Here is a 15,638-nt window from a genome sequence, read left to right as displayed (position 1 = left end):
TCATATTAGGCCAGTCCAGCTTGCTGGAACAGAAGGGTCTTAAGGGCGCGGCGAAAAGTACGTAGATCAGGGCTAAGACAAAGCTCTAGGGGCAGCTCATTCCAGAGGGCTGGTGCCCCCACAGAGAAGGCTCTCCCCCTGGGTATCGCTAGTCGGCATTGTTTGGCCGACGGCACCTGAGGAACCCCTCTCTGTGGGAGCGTATCGGACGGTGGGAGGTTGTTGATGGCAGAAGGCGGTCTCATATATATCCCGGTCCTAAGCCATAGAGCGCTTTAAAGGTGGTGACCAACACCTTGAATCGCACCCGGAACACCACCGGGAGCCGGTGCAGCTCGCGCAGGAGGGATGTTATGTGGGTGCGCCGAGTCGCACCCATAACCACCCGCGCGGCCGCATTCTGGACCAGTTGGAGCCGAGTGCTCTTCAAGGGGAGCCCCATGTAGAGAACGTTGCAGTAGTCCAGATGGGACGTGACAAGGATATGAGTGACCGTGCGCAGGGCATCCCGGTCCAGAAAGAGACGCAACTGGTGCATCAGGCGAACCCGATAGGAAGCTTCCCTGGCCACGGCCATCATGTGATCTTCCAAAGACAGCCGTGCATCCAGGAGAACACCCAAGTTGCGAGCCCTCTCTGAGGGGGCCAGGATCTCGCCCCAATAGTCAGCGATGGAACCAGCTGACTATACCGGGACGCCGGAAGCCACAGCCACTCGGTCTTGGAGGGGTTGAGTTTGAGCCTGTTTCTCCCCTGGTTAGTTGCTTGCTAGAATTTTAAGCACAGCAGCTTCTTTCGCAGCCCATTTGAAGGTATTATTGATTAGCATCTAAAACCACTTGCAGGCAAAGGCTATGCTTTACCACACATACTACATTTTTATTCCAAAACAAAGCTAATAGTGCTTGATTTATAGCACTGATCAGTACTGCAGCACTAGATAAATTGTACTCCAAAACAAGCATTTAAAAAATCTGATTATAAATATAACACAGAAGTCACCAATTAGCTGATGTTTAAACATTCTTTATTACAATATTTTCAGCAACAAGGCTGGAGGGGCAAAGTACTTTTGATCATATATTGTTTTGTTTTCAAAATAGAAAGACTCAAAAGCAGATTCTGCTATTATATGAGACAGATTGAACTCACCTTATGGTTAGTTATCCTCCAAATCTTTTGCACTAAAAGACCTTCCTAAGTGATGGACTATGACTGAACTTTTTTTCAACATGAAGAGTAATGATCAACTCCAAGCACAGCTGTTCAGCATTATGCTGCAGTAAAATATTCTACTTCTCTCTCCATTGCATCCCATCTGAGTTAAATAAATGACAGATTTGGAGATTAGAAAGCACCATACATATATATTAATGTGCTATTGAGCTTCTTCAGTGAATAGCATTTAACCATCTGGAAAACCCTTTAAATTTTTGTTCCGGCAAAATCCCGTGCAGAACAAAAATCAAGAGAGAAATGACTGAATATCCATGGTCTAAGAGGCAAAGACAGCATGCTAGTGAACAGTGAAGTATTTAAGTTTCTCGGGCACTGGCTAAATCCCAAAACCTACTGATCACATTCTATATGTTAAAGAATGGATTTATTCAAGAAAAATGAAACAATGAGGAATGCCTCAAAATACTAGCTAAGCATTAAGTAAACTAAGATGGTCAATTAGTATTTTTTAGTCTCTAAAGCAATTTTAACTAGCCTCTGGCAATCCAATCAAAAGTTTGCTGAATTTTCACTTACAAGAATAAGAGAATTGTTTTCAAAATGACAGGCTGTGACTTGGTTTTGCATACCACACTGCACCACAAACTAGCTAATCATGTTTTAACCTACTATAGCAAGCAAATCTAGTTCATGCAGTCAATTTATGGTTGAGCATGTACACCCATAAAATTGGCTTTTAATTACACAAAATAGGGTTAAGATAATCACTGGCAAATGTGTCCTGCAAGTATAGCCTAGAGCTACCAATGGGATTTCAGCAGTATACTAGAACAGATTTTCACCATTTGAGTATTCACATTGAAAGCCCTAGCCCAAGGATTGTCATGTCAGTGACACGCGATGTATCGGGACTTTTTTCCTCTTTGTTAAACTGGGCATGGGCGTGGCCAGCATGTGACACATCCTGCCCTAGCCAAACAAACCTTCCTCCAGAAAGCTGTATTCCATAAGATATTCAAGGCAAAAGCCCAAGTCTGCTTCCCCACCTCCAAATTTTGTATTCTATACCTTCAAAAGCCAACAAGGAATGCTCATCCATCAGATTATTTTCTAAAAAGGATGTGTGCTCTCTGCCTTTTAATATCATGTATTTTTGCATATTTGGAAATTTTAAACCAACATTGGGCCTGTTTGGATCCAAACCTGTTTGACAAGCAACTACTTACATTTGTATGATAATACGCCTCTACTTAAATTGATTCCATTACGTCTGTATAGAAAAGGAATGTCTAGGGCAGCATTTTGTTGGAGAGGTAATAAGAACACTGCTTCTTAAAAAACCATGTCCTATACTTACCAAGAAAGTAGTGGACTACGTAAATGTGACTATGCAACAAAAGCTAAAATTGTCAGAGGATAATATTCTCTTGAATTACATACTTAGTAGTTTGACAAACAATGGATTCTCTGTGAAATTATTATAACTAAAAGACTGATATTGCAACATTAAAAAGATAAATATATGGCCCCATTTACTCAATAGACGGAAGATCTAATTACTGCTTATGATTGAATTGGCTATAGATGTAGACATTGTATGGATATGAATAATGAAATATAGGTTTAAAAAGTATGATAGTTACCTATTTGCATTTTAGATATTACATATTTGCATTGGATAAATGTCCAAACATTCTATATATAGAATAATAACTGTTTACTGTTGTAACCAGATATCATATTCTATATTGTATTTTTGCACTTATGTATTTTTGGTAATATATATGCAATTGTGTTTTGTTCCTTTTGTTCTTTTTTTTTCTGTTATTATTTTAAAAGTGATAAAAACATTTGGACATTTTTCCTATCAATCCAAAGAATCCAACCCTGTAGTTTATAAACTACAGGCAGAGGTGGGCTACAAACAGTCCATGAGCTTTGTTTAACCTATCTCTCTTTTTTTCCCCCCAATCCCTGGAATTGGGAAAGCAAGCAGTGCGATACCTCTCCATGAGCTACAAATAGAATGTGCAGTGACACACATCTTTTGTCTGAAGCTACTTTAAAGGCCTAAAAACTGTACTGTTGATTTGGAAAACTATTTCCCTCCCACCATTAACATACTTTGGCCTCAGGACCTGACCTTTGATCACTGATCCAATCTGTCATCTTTTTCTGGTTAACAGCAGTGGGAAGGGAAGAATAGGGCATTTTGTAATGTATACTCCTGAGCCGTGTGGTCAGCATTTCTTGTTTCTTGCTATGTAACCAGCCTCAATTGAGTGCCAGGTCCTGGAAATCAGGGTCAGACCTTTCAAGCTTTCCCATCCTTACTGTTTACTCTGATGAATATCTCCCCGCCAATCTTCTGAGAAATAACCAGATTGTTTCCCATCTATTTATTTGTCTAAATTGATTGACAAGACTAAGTTCTGAAAAAAGTTCTGAGGCAACCACAGGCTCTCCAGAAGGGATCTTGGTTTCATTAGGATTTCAGTCCATGTCCTTGAACAGGGGGCAATTTGTCATCATTCCAACAAGCTATTGAGTAGTTCTGAACAAATGTGAACTTTTTCCCTGAACTAATTCAGGCAGCTAATTTGCATTACTGGTGTAATGAGCTAGGTAATTGTATATTAATCATTCATTACATCAAGATGGTGGATGCTGTCAATTAATTACATGCACTGTATACCTTTTTGTTTGCTAAATAATGTTCAATTAAAATATATCTTCTACTTGCTACACAGTGTCTGATGGAGAACTGCAATGGATTTTGCTTTGGTTAGCTACCTTTGTTAGGTTGGGGATAAAATTCAAATTCTGAAATAATCTGAACATATATTCAAATCAATAAAGAATATTATATATATATAAGGGTGGTTCAAATCCTCATAGTTCCTGCTGCCCTCACCAATCTTCCAACATGTACCAGTATCTTCCCCAATAACTTCCAGTGCATGAGACACTGATTGTTTTAGAAATAACCAGAATTACCTAGAAGTCTTCTGCTCATTTTCCCCAAACCTCACTTAGTCTCTATAGCTAATTCCAATAATTTATCAAACCTGCTGGGGAGATGGTAGAGCTTTTCCCAGCTCAGGCACAGTAAATTTGTTTTGTTTCCTAGGAATTCTGCCTGATTAAAAAAAAAAAAAAAAAAAGCAGAAGAAAGGCTGAGGCCATGGCTGTCTGACTGACTTTATATGTGACCTATCTTCCCTATCAGACTTGGCTTTTATATAACAGAATCATGCGTCCCCCAATGTTTAATCTGTTCAACATTAAGGAATATCACCTTAATTCCCCTAGGGAATCCTGAAGTTATTCTCATAAACTATTTGAAGAAACTTTATGGAAACTGTAAATTTTCTATTTATAATATTGTGTTAATTTTACTAACACAAGCACAATCAAACATTTTACAACACTAATAATAATAGACATATCATTTCCACTATAGGAAAATACAGGAATAACTTCCATTTAGTTTTTAATGTATTAGACAGCAAAATAACTGATGCATATAATTCTGACCGAATGGCTGGTAGCATAAATTTATGCCGGTTCCAATTACTCTATAAAAGCACATTGCATTGTGTATAATTAGTGAACTTGTTGATTTACTACTGTGATTGAACCAAATAATAAAAAGCAGATACCATGTTGCTATTTCTTGTTTAAGTATCTTGTTTCAAAATCAATATATCAAGTCGCAATTGTACTATATAGTGGGTTTCTGTTCATTCCATCTGTATTTTTTCTTCTAATTCTCGTATTTTAAGAATTTTGCCCAGTACATTCCTTGTTTGATTTTTACAGGCCTTTGATCTTCTCAGAAATATCATTATTCCTTTGGATTGTCATAAAGGCTAAAGAAAATGATTATCGCTGACAAGATGTTCAGCTGGGGACAAATGTTCTTCATTAAGCAGAAGAGCTTTTTTCTGCTTATAAAAACAATCCTCACAATCTTTCATGGAAATACCTTTTTTATACAGAGATATCTATACTTACCGCCTGCAGGGGGCTTCGGTGATTAAACTGCATTCTCATCAGTCTTCTGTGTTTCATAAATCTTCATAATTTCAGTAAAATTACGATGCTTCAAATATTTCTTTGTTCCTGTGAGAATTCATATAGCACCTTCACCTGGATTTTCATGTTACAGCAGCAGTAAAGAAATGCAAAGGAAGAAAGGAGTTACAGAGTTGAATAACAGCCATTTATTTATTTATTTATTTATTTATTTATTTATTTATTTATTGCATTCAAATCATGTGTTTCAGCTCATATGAAATTCCAACAATGGTGTTCAACCAATCATAATCTAGCAGTGAGGCTCAATGAAACCATCTTTAATACATCAACTTTACAGACTAGTTAAAATATGAGGTCAAATGGCTGATAGAATAAGGACACATTTATCTAATGTCCAAAGTTGAGAAGATAAGTGCCATACTTAATCAAGATTCAAAGCTTAAGCCATTTCACCTGAGTGGGTTAGAGTAGTACTGGAGCACTTTATTATTCCCAATTTTCATTCCAAACTGCAAGAGGCAAATACATTCTAACTCATGATGGACAATTCTCTGTTGTTTTTGTTTCTGCAGCTGCAAAAAGCCAATCTGCTTTCCCATGAAAGTACTCCATTACTGGGATATTTCAAAAGTCGTGATACCCCATATGCTTCTCCATTTGAATGGTAGTCCTTTTGTTCATTCTGTCCCTAAGCCTGCATCTTTCTCCATAACTTTCTAGAAATAGCATCTTCCTCAGTTAATGCCACTAAACTGGACTCTAAATGCTCCTCTGCTTTTTTTCAACAATCAACTATTGAACAGTAAATAGGGGATGTTACAGAGAAAGCAAAACTAATGGAAACCGGAACAACTGTGCCTTTGAAAAACAAATTCATTCTACTGTATAACAGTATTGTTGCTGCACGGATTGGAAGGATATGTTTCTTAATTCTTAATCCATATTTATACCTCTTGCCCAAAATGGGTTGTAAATGTAATGACTCGGATTAATTGTAGCTGCAAAAAATTAAGTATTTTTTAGAAGTATCACCTACTTTGTATAAACATTAGCAGTTATAATTATACATCTGGTTTTCTCATGGCTTTGAAGCAAACAATAAGCACAAGGTCAAGAGGTGAAAAGGGAGAAAATTCTATTATTAAGATACTAGCTAAATTACAGGAATGAGGATTGTTTGCTATATGGCTATAATTAAGAGCAAAAAGGAATTATGTAGAATGTGGTAGGAAAAAAATTAGTGTGTACCTTAAAACATGTCATTGGTTAGATAAGTTATACTAAGCTTTATCAGTTTCAAAGGGAAGGAGACTTTTATTTATTTGAGCTGTGATTTTTGTGCTCATATTTAGCTTGTGCCTGAACAACCTATCAGAGTCCCCAAATCAGCCATCAAGAATAGAAAAAAAAATATGGAATGCCAAGTCTTGAATGACACTTTCTAAGCAAATATGCTGTTTGGTTTTTTGGGCTGAAGGTGGTCAAACTAATGGTATTTAAATTGGACAATTGGTATTCTTAAAAGTTTGCTATGCAATCATCTTCATCCTCCCGCAGACTCGCTTGTGTCTGACTTTTTTCTCTATGCTTGCCCCTATTTTCACAGGAATATATTTGACTTACAAAAATCTTAGCGAATGATTGAGTTGTCCATATATGTTGCCAACATTTAGAGCTCACTGAATTTCTGCAGCTCAGATACAGTAGTTATACTTTCCTGGAGTTCTTTAGGGCAAGACTTTAGAGGTAATATAAACTCATGCAGGTATGAGACTGTTTTAACTAGTGATGTAGAAGGGTCTCAGCAGGAAAGAATAGATACATTTCTCTAGCACAAAAAGAGGAGCCAGTAGTCTAATTTTAAAAGCTGGATACTGGCAAGAACTCAATTAACAGCCTTTAAAGAAAAAAAGAACTAGGAGAAGAAGCTGAAGCAATAAAATTTTAAGCAAAGCGAGGCCATTATATTAGGCACCGGACACTACATGGTTTGCTGCTTTTGTTGAAGGACTGAAACAAATGCTATATAAATGCAATGCATAGAACATCTCAGTGCACATATTCTGGAGAAGAGATGTTTCTTGATGACGGATTCCAGCATGAGGCTGAAAGCTTGGAAGAATAAACTTTTGGTCCTGGTGACCGATTCAGATTGGATCCTGAAACAAATTTCATTTGCCACTCCAGACAGTTTCTATAAACAGAATGACAACTTTCCTCTTATTCTTAATCTTAGAGGACAAAACACAAAAGGAATCGATTCACCTCTGGCTCCACTTACAGAAGCTCTGGCCAACACAGTGATAATCATGAATACAGCTCTTAAGCGTCTAAAACTCTCTCCATCCCTATTTTGACAAATCAGAGGAAGATTGCTATAATGGTTTGCTTAAACTAAAACAATGATCTGCAATCTTACCTGTCTTGCCAAGCAAGACTTGCAAAGCAGAAGACTGAAGGAATAGACATCAACCCAAATCTAATCCTTGTGACTGAACCTCTCAGTTGTAGCCAAAATAGTTCTCCAAAAGCAAATATCAAGCTCTCCAGAGAAGAATGGTTCAGTCCGAAAAATGAAAGAGCAAAGGCTCCTCAAATGTTAAATGAGAATGGAAATGTCAAAGGGTCATCATATGAAGTCAACTGACATTACTGCTAAAAATATGGGAAAGGTATGATGGAATTATACCTTGTCAAAAAGCATTAACCCAATTTTTTTTTTACACAGCCATTCCCTTGTCAATGGTTACTTGTATAAGTCAGTAAGCCAAGAGTCAAATATCACAGTGATAATGCTAATTTCTCTTGTTCATGCTGTAAGCATCCATTGTATGTACTGAAATGAAAGCAAAAAGATACATCAAGTGACTTAAATTCAAAATAGCATAGTACAAAGCAAGTTTATCGGATAATTTTGGTGTAATGTGATAACAAATTGCCTTCTCCTTTATTTGTAAAAGAAATAATAATAATTAACTAAAGGGGAAGGTGCATTGCAATTTTTCTTTCCTTCCTAAAATGTCCTTAGATTTCCTTCCTAAAATGTCCTTAGATTTCCTTCCTAGGATGTCCTTAGATTTCCATCCTAAAATGTCCTTAGCTTTTGATCAGCTTCTGGCGGTCACTCTAATATTAAAATCAGTTATCATAATTTTTTTTTAAAATTGAACACGAGTAACTTCAAAAGTAGTTAGAAATTTAAATATACTTTGAAGGGTTGTTTTGTGATAAATAAAAAGAAAGCTATGATTTGCAGAAAGGATTATCACAATCTGTTAAGATTTATTGCACAAAAAGACCAATGGTGCAGGCAAAAAAGTTCAAATTCAAAAAATTATCTGCATCATTTTAACCTTTTAAAAAACTTGCTGAGAAATCTCGAATGCTGAAGAATAACAAATGAGATGGATAGACCTTTTAGCAATCAATAATGTTCCCATTGGCAACTTCTAAAGCAACATTAATGAACTGGTATAAAAAAAAGAGCTTTCTTTTGAGGGAGCTGAGGGGAGGAATAAGAGAAGAAAGTTCATATAATAATCCTAAAATGATGCAATATAGTTTTATTATGAAATATGAAAACATATTCATTATTTATCAATAAACAAAAGCATCTAAACTCTATAAATATTCTGTTTATAGTCACTATTTTCATAAACTGTACAGTAGGGGGCACTTGCAGACAGTTTAAAATATTTGTTGTGAGACAACCATCATTACAAACTGAAAGATTTACTGACACCTTTGGCTGTCTAGGAAATAATGACTGGTATATCATCAAGGCTTCAAAGTAGATGATCAGAATATTAGTGCTTTTTGCATTTCAGTAAAAATTATCCATAATTAGTAATAAATAAATTAGTGCACATAATACTGAGCAAAAAGGTCTCAAGGAAGCAAATATCTTTGGTGGTCGAAAAAGCATGTTTAAATCCAGTTGAAAGTTACTTTACTTATTCAGAGAAGCTTTTTAAAAAATATATGCTTAAGTGTATATAAGTAATATATAGTACACAGTACAGATACACTTGAATGTGACTTTTGAATTTGACTTTTTGTCAAGCTCACTGCTCCTAGATGTCAAATAACTGTATAAAACTATACATCTTGACATTTAAGCAGCTCCTGTGTCCTACAGTGCAAAGAATTTGTCTTAGGAGATGGTATTTCATTAGAACTAGATAAGAAACTAGAAAAAAACTAATTTAGTTCCCATGTGTATCAGCATATCTTATAGATCGAGATGTTTTCTATCAAGCTGGGTAGTCTGAGTAGTAAAAAAGATAATTAGGCTGGAGCTTAAGCTGTGTGAAATGATCACTGTATGAAACTAGGTCAGGAATCACAGATAAATATTGTAAGGGAAGCATATGTTCCGTTCTAAATAATCTTTTAAAAATGAAAATGACTAGCATGAAAACCTATTCAATTTTTCACTGAAAGATGCAGGTCCAAGGCCTACGGACCCAACTTCTACTAATCTGTTAGCACAAAATTTAATATTATACATTAAGATTGGTAGAAACCAGATCTGCAGCCCTGGAGTTAACTGTTACACCACCCAGTGAAAAATTGAATAGTTGGACAACCAAATCTATAACCACATCAAACTAAATAGCCAGAATGTTTGAATTGTATGACTTGACTTTTCTAGTTTAAATTAAGTACACTAAGAGTATAGTGAACTACTAAAACAGTGGTCGTATTAGCTTTGTACATTTTAGTACAAATAAAGTTGATTTAAATATTATTACTTGGACCTAAACTGAACTGTGATCAAGAAATATAAGAAAAATTAACTGCTAAATTATGTAATTTTGGTTTTTCTTGGGTCAGGCTTCACATATACAGCTTATTGTTGGAGTACAGGTAGTTCTCCATTGACAACCATAATTTAGCCCAGAATTATGGTTGTACATTGAGGGGGGGTCATTAAGGTCAAATTTATGACCTTTTTTACAGCATTAAGCAAATCGCTATAATCCATTATATCCATTGGCAGAAACCGCCAGAAACCAGCAAAAATAATGGGCTATAAATGCAAGCTGGTTGCTAAGTGCTCCAAATATGATCATATAATTGTGAGGTGGGTGCAGACATTGGAACTTCAAAATTGGGTTGTAATTACCTGGAGTGGGGTGGACATCGTAACTTTGAAGTCGCTAAGCAACCAGTCATTAAGCATTAAGCATTAACCTATATACGCAGATGCGCTGGATCAAACTGTAAAATTTATTTTGCTCTTTTGTGCCTTCAAATCAGTCTTAACTCCTGGCAACTACCTGGACAGGTCCTTTGGTCCCCTTTTCTAGGTCCAATTTCTGTTATTCTTGGGGGCATCCAATAATCTAAGGTACATTGAGGTAGGGTTATAATCGCCTAAGCACAAATCTGGATGATTTTCAGTGATTTTTATTTCTATTAGTTCTCTCAATTTTCAAAATTATTTTATACAAGGGAAGAGAACCAGACTCACTCCCGAGTTTGTGGGAGCCGCAGGCTTCCGATAGAAATATCCATGATCAACTTTAGCCTGCCTGGGCAGCATGCTGCCAACAAGAGTGAGTTTTTATGCTCCACTATTGTAAGGGTTAAATAATAAGGGTTAAATGAGGCAAGGAGACGCTGAAGGTACACTTAAATCTGCAACTGGCCAAATAATGCTGGTTGTGCGAATGCAACCATTCAATGCTGCTAAGCTTTCGTGAGACCCCAAAAAAGCACCACCAAGCAGCAGCATCCTGGCTTGTGTCTTTGGAAGAAACGCCCAAGATCTTTACGGCCAGCACCGATGAAGCTTCACACTTTCCCCCTACGCTCCTTTCGTCGGAGTCCCAGAAACTTGATGAAAACCACAGAGGTCACCTCCTCCCGCACTCCTAGAGAAGCCGGAAGCAGATTCTTTCTGGAACCGGATGTAGGTGGCTCTAAGGAACGAGGGTAGCGATGAAGCCGGCGGTGGACGAGATGTTTCCTGAGGGCGCGGGGCCTTATGTCGACCTTGACGAGGTGAGGCGGCGGCGGCGGCAGCAGCAACGGCAGCAGCAAGACAGCCTTCCCGGGCAGAGCTTTTTTGTCTCCGGTCCTCGGAAATAGGGTTCCACGACGTCCTTGGATAGAAGTGGGCGGCGCTGCGGTCCCTTCTGTGCGTTGTCAGTTAATGAAGGCAGAGTTTTGTTTTGCCAGGAAGGACAGTCCCTCTCTTCCACTACTGGTCTCTGGTTGAACGAGGGAGGGCGGGCAGATTGGATGCTTCACAAGGGTGGGTTTTAAAGGGCTGGTTGAGAAAGAGAGATATTTCCAATATTTGAGGGGCTCCCACTTTCTAATAGCATTAAGATGGTTAGAGAAGCACAATTTCCAGAAGAGGAGAGGAGAGGACAATTCTATTCCTATTCTATTCCTATTCCTATTCTTTCTTTCTTTCTTTTTCTTTTTCTTTTATTAGATTTATATACCGCCCTACTCCCGAAGGACTCAGGGCAGTGAACAGGCACAAAATAAAATACATAGATACAAAAGTTAAAAGATATAATTAAAACCAGATTAAATAATTTAGCCCGAGATAATTAAAAATCCCAATAGTTTAAAACAAATTAAAATTTCGATTTAAAAGAATTTTAAAACGGGAGAAAATTAGGCCAGGCCGGTTTAATATTTCTATTCCTATTCCTATTCTTTATTGGCCAAGTGTGATTGGATACACAAGGAATTTGTCTTTGGTGCATACGCTCTCGGTGTACATAAAAGAAAAGATATATTCGTCAAGAATCATAAGGTACAACACTTAATGATAGTCATAGGGTACAAATAAGCAATCAAATCATATTAGGAAACAGTCAATATAAATCCTAAGGATACCAGCAACAAGGTTACAGTCATACAGTCATAAGTGGGAGGAGATGGCTGATAGGAACAATGAGAAGATTAATAGTATTGCAGACTTAGTAACTAGTTACTAGTTAGTAACTAGTTTGACAGTGTTGAGGGAATTATTTCTGTAGCAGAGTGATGGCGTTCGGGGAAAAACTCTCCTTGTGTCTACTTGTTCTGGTATGCAGTACTCTATAGTGTCATTTTGAGGGTAGGAGTTGAAACAATTTATGACCAGGATGCGAGGGGGCTGTAAATATTTTCACAGCCCTTTTTTTGACTCTTGCAGTATACAGGTCCTCAATGGAAGGCAGGTTGGTAGTAGAAGTGAGGTTAGCAAAAAAAAAATACAGAGAAGAGCAACCAGGATGATTAGGAGACTGGAGACTAAAACATGATGAACGGTTGTAGGAACTGAGTCTACCTTTATTCCTACAATTTCTTCTATCTCCTTAAACACCATCTTCCACAATTTTTGCACAAATTTACAATCCCACCACATATGTAAATACATTCCTTTTTCCCCACAACCTCTCCAATAGTTATCTGACTAGTGCTGATTCATATTGCTTAATCTAACCGGAGTTAAGTACCACCTCCATACCATTTTGTAGTAATTCTCTTTTATTCTTACTGACATATTTCTCAACACTCTTTGTTGCCAAATTCTGTCCCTATTTGTATCTTCAAATCGGTTTCCCATACCATCTTTTCTAAATTTCCCCTCTCCTCTTCCTCCAACAATATTTTATAGATTCCGCTCATTAAGCCTTTTATCCCTTTATTTTCTTCCTTTACAGTTTGATTTTTTTCAATTAATTCCTCAAACCTCGTTAACTCTCTCTCTTATCCAATTTTTAGTCCATTGTTCCACTTGGCTATAATTTAACCAAGACAACCGTTTTCCTCCTAGAACCTCTTCCAATTCCCCACGTGTCTTCATTCCTCCTAACCATTCCCTTAATTTCAGAGAAAAGAGAAAAGTTTATGTTTATCTGTCATTCCACCAGCACCACCATGTTTCTGCTTTTTAGATGAGATTTTTAGGTGAGATTTTTGAGAGGAGAAAGAAATGCTGCACAGACATTATAATTATAATTTCCATTATAATCTTAGTCATTTTATCTTAATTCAATAATAGTAATAAGCAATTAAAGTTATCGATGATTCTGTGTAAATTATGCTAGATTTAGGTGAGCAAGTAGAAAGTAGAAACTAGAGAACTGTAAAAAAAATTTAAAGCTAAATAATTATTATATGAATAAATTGGTACAGATGACAAACCAATTCTTTTTCAGGCTGGAGGAAGTACAGGTTTATTGATGGATCTAGCAGCTAATGAAAAAGCAGTACATGCAGACTTCTTTAATAGTAAGTGTTCAAATTTATTTTAAACCAGACATGTTTATTTTAGTCATTGCTGTTTTTTAAAATGTTATTTCTTAGTGGCTTTACTAGAAACATAGCTAAAAACATCAGAACAACATCTGAGGGAATGTTAAGCTTCCAAGTTTATCAAGCAAATGATGCCCAATCAGTAGGACCATTATGTTTTATTAATCAGGGGTTATTGGATACATAACATTTTAAAGATTTATCATCAAATGCATTGTCTATTAAGCAGAAAACCTTGGGACATCCTTCTGTTTTGTAACAGCAGTATATACAGAATACATGTGTATCCTTCAGATTGTACAATAGCTCAATAGCAATCAAGACCAAAGAAGTTCTGGCATTGTGCCACTTTTGAGGGACAGGAATAATCAGTGCCCAAATAGTAGCATGCTATTCAGTAGAAACGGAAGTGATTCACAATAACATAGAAAAACAGCAAACTTTTAGCATCAACATATAACTGAAATAAGGAAACCATTACATGCTGAATGAGTTAAGTGAACTGATAGCTTATGCCAGACTACCATAGTATTCCCTACTCAATATTCTGATTCTGTAAAATGGACAACCGATGGCCTTTGATCTGTGCGTCACAAAAGGTTGTCCAACCCTGCTATAAAATAAGTACTTTGGGGGACGGGGGCTTTTAAAAATCAATCCTTTAGCATGTTAAAATAACTCATGGAGTTGCATTATGTGATCAGTGCTCAAGAATCCCAACTTTACATAATGACCTTCCCATTTTCAGTTGAATTTCTTATGAATTTATTGAATGGATTTCAAGACTTTTTATTCCAAAATGAGGAATAAATTTTGTATTGTTACTAAACTGTATTTACTAAATCTGGGTGGCAAAAATCTAGACAATAAATACCTCCTTTTTTGGCATTTGGTGGTAAGTCTGCTTTTTGTAGTTAAGATCCCATAAACTAAATTGACCTATTCAGTTATGTATGTTTTTGTTAAAACAGAACAATGGAGTTATATTTACCTCTCTGTGGTATTCATTTATTATCCTTTTAGATTTTGAAGATATGTTTGACGATGACGATATCCAGTGAAATGTGTCTTCCAGCTATGTGGTGCTGAATATTTACATTTCTTATAAAGACTATGTTCTAAACAAAAAGGAAATGTGAACGTAGTCACTAAGACATGAAGGCAATGTGAAATGGCTAAAGATGGATAAGAGAAGAATTATGAAGCTCATTTCCATTAGGATTTGTTTAGATGTAGAATTGTATAGACTTGCTATAATAAAATCTAAATAAATATTTAATTTTGAAAAAAATGGCTTGCTTTTTCAATTGGATCATTCTAAAATTAGGATTAGAGAAGGTAAGTTGTAAGCATATTATCTCCCCACATAGAAGAAACTCTCATATGTTCATAGCCCAAAAATCCATAATTCACTGCATATGATTAAGATGGAATGTGCTTTCATTCATTTGATGTCATTTCATGTATGGGTATATGAGGAGGAAGTGCTGATTTCTTTTTAAATTTATATGCTGCCCGTCTCACTGTCAGGCAACTCTGCATAGCTTGCAAAAACATAAAAGCAAAAAAAAACATTAAATATTAATGCCACAAATAATTATGATGCCCTCCTCATATCATTTTACTCAAACATGTCACAGAATAAGTCTGAGAGCAATGTTCATACAATACCCTTACCCATAAACTCAAAGGGATTTTAGAAATCTAAGCACCGCTCTGGTCCTGATAATATCGTTATGTGTACATTCTTTTTCACAATGATATAGAATTGGTTTGTCATTTCTTCCTGGGTGATTCTTTCAATTTTCCAATCTTTTCTAGACCGTCCTGGTAGTCTCCCATCTGAATACTAACCCAGTCCATTCCTGTTTAGCTTTTTCAATCAACCAAGACAAGCTAGGAAATGCCACCTAGTTGACCACAATCTGGAATATTGGCTGTGCCTTATTCTACAGTACAGTGGCATAATTCAGCTCTTCTAATATTATTTTACTTTCTTTTAAAATTGAGTAAAATATGGAACCAATTCATAATGGTGGGGAAAATGAAGAGTAAGCAATAGAACTGGATGGTTGCAGATAGCTCTAATAACTTATAGTGGACCTTTTAGTAAAAAACGGTTGGTTTTTGTTAGTGAAACCAACTTATTT

At 36.4% G+C, this 15,638-nt stretch overlaps 1 protein-coding gene and 1 long non-coding RNA gene across 2 annotated transcripts; one reads left to right on the top strand and one right to left on the bottom strand.

Annotated features, from left to right (window-relative positions):
- Positions 1 to 1,221: 1,221 nt before the first annotated feature.
- LOC117678423 (uncharacterized) lies at positions 1,222 to 11,396 on the bottom strand. Its single transcript, XR_004595034.3, has 3 exons — positions 10,349 to 11,396; positions 5,197 to 5,331; positions 1,222 to 1,318 (listed from the first exon to the last, which is right to left on the bottom strand). It is a non-coding gene; the product is annotated as an uncharacterized LOC117678423 (long non-coding RNA).
- On the top strand, positions 11,123 to 14,779 carry COPS9 (COP9 signalosome subunit 9). The gene is made up of 3 exons (XM_034439493.2): positions 11,123 to 11,229; positions 13,392 to 13,464; positions 14,512 to 14,779. Exons 1-3 carry the CDS (start codon positions 11,167 to 11,169, stop codon positions 14,547 to 14,549), a joined length of 174 nt encoding a protein of 57 aa, XP_034295384.1. The 5' UTR covers positions 11,123 to 11,166; the 3' UTR covers positions 14,550 to 14,779.
- The last annotated feature ends 859 nt before the right edge of the window (positions 14,780 to 15,638 follow it).

The sequence above is a fragment of the Pantherophis guttatus genome, chromosome 6, assembly GCF_059756535.1.
Source record: "Pantherophis guttatus breed Tessera chromosome 6, ASM5975653v1, whole genome shotgun sequence".
Lineage (NCBI taxonomy): Eukaryota > Metazoa > Chordata > Lepidosauria > Squamata > Colubridae > Pantherophis > Pantherophis guttatus.
The sequence above is the reverse complement of the archived record's forward strand: the minus strand, read 5'-3'. Positions and strand labels throughout refer to the sequence as shown.